The sequence below is a fragment of the Egretta garzetta genome, unplaced genomic scaffold (genome assembly GCF_000687185.1).
Source record: "Egretta garzetta isolate BGI_Z169 unplaced genomic scaffold, ASM68718v1 scaffold287, whole genome shotgun sequence".
NCBI lineage: Eukaryota > Metazoa > Chordata > Aves > Pelecaniformes > Ardeidae > Egretta > Egretta garzetta.
In genome coordinates, this window is record NW_009260435.1 from 2,048,596 (window position 1) to 2,054,972 (window position 6,377).

At 57.2% G+C, this 6,377-nt stretch overlaps 1 protein-coding gene across 1 annotated transcript in view; it reads left to right on the forward strand.

Moving 5' to 3' along the window:
• Positions 1–58: 58 nt before the first annotated feature.
• Positions 59–6,377, forward strand: part of LOXL1 (lysyl oxidase like 1) — an 8,157-nt gene continuing 1,838 nt past the window's right edge. Inside the window, exons 1-2 of the mRNA XM_009643778.1 lie at positions 59–134; positions 6,186–6,294. Of these exons, the coding sequence (XP_009642073.1) occupies positions 59–134; positions 6,186–6,294 (185 nt within the window). The remainder of the gene's footprint in view (positions 135–6,185; positions 6,295–6,377) is intronic.

The window sequence follows — 6,377 nt, forward strand, 5'->3', positions numbered from 1 at the left end:
GCCAGAGCCTTATGGGGTTCCTCGCCCCGAGTCCTACCTGCCTGCCAGGAGCCCCGAAATGCCGCAAGCCGTCCCCGATAACCAAGCTCGAGTCAGCGTGGGCAGCGTCTACAGGCCCAGCCATGGCGGACGGGGTGAGTCTTGGGGGGACCCTGGGATCGGTGGCAGCTCCCTGGGGTGGGATGGTGCCCTGGGTGCTTCATCACCTGGGGAGAAGGCATCCCCCAGGGCAGAGCCCTCTGCACCTACGTCTGGTGCCAGGTGCTCTCCCAGGGTGCTGCCCTGGTGCTATAGGGACAAATGTGGCCAAGGGGCCACTGAGGGGCTGGAGCTGTTGGAGACCCTAGGTGTTTGGGGAATGATGTTTGAGGTGGTGAAAAACCTCAGGGGAGGAAAGGGAAGGGGCGCGTAGGGGCGAGTCCCACTATGGGCTGGGCTTGGGGTGGGCCTGTGCTGTATCCCAGGTCCTCCCGTGCTCGTGGGGTGGGTTTGTGCTGTGTCCCAGGTTATCCCATGCTCATGGGGTGGGTTTGTGCTGTGGGATGGGGGGACACTGGGCTCAAGGGGGGGTTATGTGCCATGTCCTAGGTCATCCCGCATTTGTGGGGTGGCTGTGTGCCACCTCCCAGGCCGTCCTGCGTGCGTGGGGTGGCTGTGTGCCATATCCTGGGTCATCCTGCATCTGTGGGGTGGCTGTGTGCTGTGGGTTGGGGTCATGCTGTGCTCCTGGGGTAGGACAGTGCCATGTCCTGGGTCATTCTGGCCACATGCCTTGTGCCAGGGCAGACTCGGTTCATGGGGTGGATCTGTGCTGCCTCACTCAGGGCTGATCGCCCCCGTCACCCCCTCCCCCCCCAAGCCGGTTGCATCGCGGCTGCAGCAGGGGACCAAGGTCGCAGCAGGGATGCGACGCCGTCATTTCACATCCTACTGACCCCGATCCTGATGAAATGCTGTGGCTTTTGGCTGAGGCTTGCCAAGAGCATTTTTGCTCCGTGGTAAAATTGGAAGCAAGGCTGGAGGGCGTGAGGAGCAGCAGCCTGGGGGATCTGTTCCCTTGCCTGTCCCTTGGGAAAGCCATCTCAGCTGGAGCCTCTGACCCATCTGACCCCATAACCCATCCAGCCCCATCCCTGGATTCTGAGAAAATCCCATCCCAGAGGGTTCGTACTGAGGGAAGCATTCATCCCAGCCCTGCCCCATTGCGTGCGAGTGAGTAAACACAGCGAGAGCAGCCGGGCTGGGTCAGCCCAAGGTCCGGCCAGCCCCGCTGAGGATGTGTGGGAAAGAGCTTGGGGACAGGGTTTGTGCGGAGAGGATCTTCCTCCGGACCTCTGCCCACCTCAATGGGAGCAGCTGCTCCCTCTGGGCGAGGGATGCGGGGGCGAGGGATGCGGGGGGTCCTTGTCTCTGGAGAGGGACGTCTGGGGATGCCTGCCCTGCAGATGACCTGAGGTGACAGGAAAATGAGAAGTTGCCTGCCAGACTTATCTTCTGCCTCTTGGCAAAGGCTGTGTTCTTCAAGGAACCCTGGAAGCTGGGCCGGGAGGTGACAGTGCCATGGCTTTGCCAGGGGGATCAGGGTGCCCATGGGTGGGTGGACAACCCTCATCGGCCAACAAACCTATCAGTGGGACACCCACCTCTCGGTGCAGGAGCCCCCAGCCTCCTCCTTCACATTTTTCCTTAATAAATATAAAGAAAAGGATAAAGATCACCCCACCAGCCCAGGGAGGTGGCTCTCTGGGGCCAACCCACTGCCCAACCTCTCGTCCAGGTCACCTACTGCTCTCTCCAGCCGAGCCTTGTTTGGGGAAAGCTGTCACCTCCCTGGGGGTCACAAAAAAACCCAACCCACAACCCAAAGCCTGTCACCTGCAGGCAGGTTTCTTAATTGGTCAAAACACTTTATAAAGCTGAATCAGATGTTAATTATGCGCCTAAGCTCTTTAAGAGCCTTCTAATCGGTTCAGGAATGTGCAGCATTCCTGGCCCCTCGATGGGGCACCTGGGGGGTTAATTAAGCAATTAGATCCTACCGGCTTTTATGAGGGGGTTTATAGCGGCTTGCATGAGCATCGTGGATTGTCCTCCTCCCTCCGTCTGAACCGGCCAGTCAAGACACCTTAGAAGATCAGAGTAGGTGGCTCTCTGGGGCCAACCCACTGCCCAACCTCTCGTCCAGGTCACCTACTGCTCTCTCCAGCCGAGCCTTGTTTGGGGAAAGCTGTCACCTCCCTGGGGGTCACAAAAAAACCCAACCCACAACCCAAAGCCTGTCACCTGCAGGCAGGTTTCTTAATTGGTCAAAACATTTTATAAAGCTGAATCAGATGTTAATTATGCGCCTAAGCTCTTTAAGAGCCTTCTAATCGGTTCAGGAATGTGCAGCATTCCTGGCCCCTCGATGGGGCACCTGGGGGGTTAATTAAGCAATTAGATCCTACCGGCTTTTATGAGGGGGTTTATAGCGGCTTGCATGAGCATCGTGGATTGTCCTCCTCCCTCCGTCTGAACCGGCCAGTCAAGACACCTTAGAAGATCAGAGTTGAAATGGTTTCCAGCTCTAAATCTATCGGCAGGCAGGCTGTGGTGGAGGTGGAAGAGGAGCATCTCACGTGGCTTGGTCAAGAGAGGGAGATAAAGTCAGTAGACCAGGCTTTGGCAAGGAGATGGAGAGGAGACACCAAAAGTCTTCATGTTTCCTGCTCATGGCTGCTGCAGAGGACCCAAGTGTCACCCAAGGCTTGCCCAGGGGCTGAATCATCTCGTGCAAAGGAGGTCTTGGCTGGTGAAAGCCAAGCCTGCGTGGTATCTAAGCCATGGGGGCAGATAGCCCACCCCTCCTTTGTGGGGTTCAGCCAAGGTGCCGGTTCCCACCAGGGCTCCCCACTCTCGACTGACCCCCAGGAGGCATCTCCAGGGACTTCCTCACCCTGAACCCTAGCCTCACCCCTCCCTTCTGCTTTCCTCCATCTCCAGCAGAGCTTTTTCTCCTTGCCCTCATGCAAATGGGTCGCCCGGGGTTGGTTTTTAAATGGGAATGGGGTTTGGAAATCCCATGGGGTGATGGGGATTTTGCTACCCACTAAGCTTGAGTTGTGGTGGTTGTGGTGACACCTGAGGATGTTGTCACCCCTGGATGGGGCAACTGGGCCAGGAGATGACAATTTTACTGGGAAAGTCTCCCATTTGTGGGCTTGGGGATGGGTTTGGGTTGATTTTTTTGTTATCTTCAGGCATTAAGAACCAAACGGGAATCCCGAGAAGATTCAGTGGGGCTGGGATGGGTGTGAAGGGGTGTGTCAGGAGGTGCTGGAGATGGGATGGGATGGGTTGGGTCGGGGTGGGATAGGTTGGGATGGGAAGAGGTGGGATGGGATGGGATAGGATGGGTTGGGATGGGGGGATGAAAGGATGTGTCTCAGTCGCTCAGGGGTGTCCCCACATCCCTCGGCCCTGCTGCTCACAGCCACCCCTTTTGGTGGTCCCTGCATCTCCAGGGCTGGGACCCAGCACCTCTGGGCACAGGGAGGCAAAGCAGCCATCCTCTCAGAAAACTGCTGGAGCCGGGATTTTTCGTCTAAGCCTGCCACACCTGCACAAACAGCGTGGCGGGGAGCAGGCCTGCCTTTTTTTATTATTCTAATTTTCACGGTGAATAAGAAGGAAATCTTCTCTGGCAGTTCCCCGGGACAGGCCGAGGGGCGGAGGAGGAAAAACAAACATTTTCTTGCTGTGGTTGTCCCTTTTCGGAGGCGATAGCGGGGGGCTGCCAGGCCCCCTGACTTGCAGGAGGCAGGAAAGTGCTGGCTCAGCAAAAAGGGATCAGGATTTGGCCAGTCCGGGATGGGGACAGTTCTGTGCCTTGCTGTGATAAGGGGACCTCTGGAGGGTGGTGAGGCTGGATCCTGCCATCCCATTAACCCCAGTGATACCGGCGCTTGCAGTTTGACCCTTCACTGCCGGGCCTGAGCCAAAATTCAGGCGTGAGACCCTACAATAACAACGGGGCCATCCAGGGCGGGCTCCATCGCGGGGGGAAAATAAAACTCCCCGTTGGTAAAGGAGTCGGGTTTCTCTCTGGAGCGTCCAAGAATTTATTATAAACAACAGCGGGGGGGGAAAAGCTGGTTAATAAATGATGACAAAGGTTCCTCTCACAAGCAGGATGGGGCCCGGGGGTCTTTCTCCATCGCTTTTTTCATTATTAATTTTTTTTTAGGGGGGCGGGGGGAAGTCTTTCCAAGCTCTCCTGATTTCCCCCCCTGGCGTGCGCGGCCCCCTTGGGTATTACATCAGCAGCGATGACCAAGCAAGCAGGGCAGGAAACGAGCTCCAATGGAGTGACGTGATCCCTCGAGGGAAGGCAGGCCAAGAAACAAGAAGGCATTGTTCTTTTTGCCCGCAGAAAAAAGGGAAAATAGGGAAAAAAAAATGGGGGGGGGGGGGGGGGAGCAACAACTTTGCCTCTGTTTTCTAAACAATTGTAAGGACTAAAAATGTACAATGCCAAATCTATGGCATGTCCAGTGCAAGACATGAGAGAGGCAGGGAATTCATATATATGCTGCTTCTGTATGTCTCTTAAGCCAGCTGCAGCTAGAACATGATTCGGCCTCAGATCAACAAAGAGTGACTAGACTCTTCATGCATGGATTCACATGCACCAGTTGCAGATAGGATGGGGATGGGGACGGGGATGAGGATGAGGATGAGGGGTGATGATGGGGATGGGAACGAGGACGAGGATGGGTGTGAGGATGAAGATGGGGATGAAGATGGGGATGAGGATGAAGAATGGGATGAGGACAAGGATGGGGCTGGGGACAGGGATGAGGACAAGGATGGGGCTGGGGACAGGGCTGGGGACAAGGATGGGGATGGGGACAGCAATGGGGATGAGGACGAGGATGGAGGGGTGATGATGGGGATGGGAACGAGGACGAGGATGGGTGTGAGGATGAAGATGGGGATGAAGATGGGGATGAGGATGAAGAATGGGATGAGGACAAGGATGGGGCTGGGGACAGGGATGAGGACAAGGATGGGGCTGGGGACAGGGCTGGGGACAAGGATGGGGATGGGGACAGCAATGGGGATGAGGACGAGGATGGTGACAGGGACAAGGATGAGGATGGGGTCGAGGATGAAGAATGGGATGAAGACAAGGATGGGGCTGGGGACAGGGCTGGGGATGGGAATGGGGACAGCGATGGGGATGAGGATGAGGATGGAGATTGGGGTGAGGATGAGAATGGAGATGGGAATGGGGATCAGGATGGGGATGGGGACAGGGACAGGGATGAGGACGGGGATGAAGATGAGGATGGGGATGGGGACAGGCTGGTGAGCTCACAAGAAGAGATGCTTAGCAGAGGTTGTTGTGGAGCAGGGCTTGGCTTTGCAGAGGGCTATGAGAAGGGAAACTGAGGCAGGGAGTACCTGGGGAGCATCCCACCCCCATCCCGGCCCTTCTTGAGGGGCAGATGTGAGGATGTGCTTTCCGGGTCGGTGGTCCCAGAGGAGACTTTGGGAATGGAAGGTGTGAAAGGGCGTTGCTGGGGGGTAAGTGCTGACTCCAGCTGGGCTCTGTAATGCTTTTGGAAAGTGAGGCAGCCCCCACCCGTCCCTGCAGCTGTCTGTCTGTCCACAGCTTTGGCTTGAACCCCCAGTGCAGGGCAATGTCGGGGAATTAAAGGAGAGGAAGGATAATGGTGTGGGGGGGCCTGGGGTTAGCAGAGCCCCACTTTCACCCCTGTTTTGGCGTGAAAAACAGGAAAGAGGGACCTCATTTTTGGGGGGTTGTGTCACCCCATTTTGCTGGCTGCTGCGGGGCTGGGAGCCGGGGGGCTTCAGGGGACCCCAATAACCCCTCGCAGAGTGGCTGGGCAGGCGGCTGGCCAGGGCTGGGGGCAATCGCTTCCAGGAGGATGGGTTGAGCAATCCCGCTGTAGGAAAATGGAGGATTGGGATTTGCCAGCAGGAGCCGGGGAGGGGAGGAAGGGGAGGGGAAGGGAGAATTTTCCGTCTGCAGCTTAAAATTAAAAAAACGTGGCGGTCACCAAAGCAAACCTTCCCTACGAGGTCGGGGCTGGCTGCTTCAAGGAGGGGACTTCCGTGTCCCCAAGCCACATCCCCAAGCCCTGTCCCCACCCTCAGGGCTGTCTCCATCCTCCTGGCAGGTCTCCCCGACTTGGTGCCGGACCCCAACTATGTGCAAGCATCCACCTACGTGCAGCGAGCTCACCTGTACTCGCTGCGCTGCGCAGCCGAGGAGAAGTGCCTGGCCAGGTAGGAGCAGCCAGGGGGGGCGAGGGGAGATGGAGACATGGCGGGAGAGAGGGGGATCCTGGGGCACGGGGAGATGGGGACAC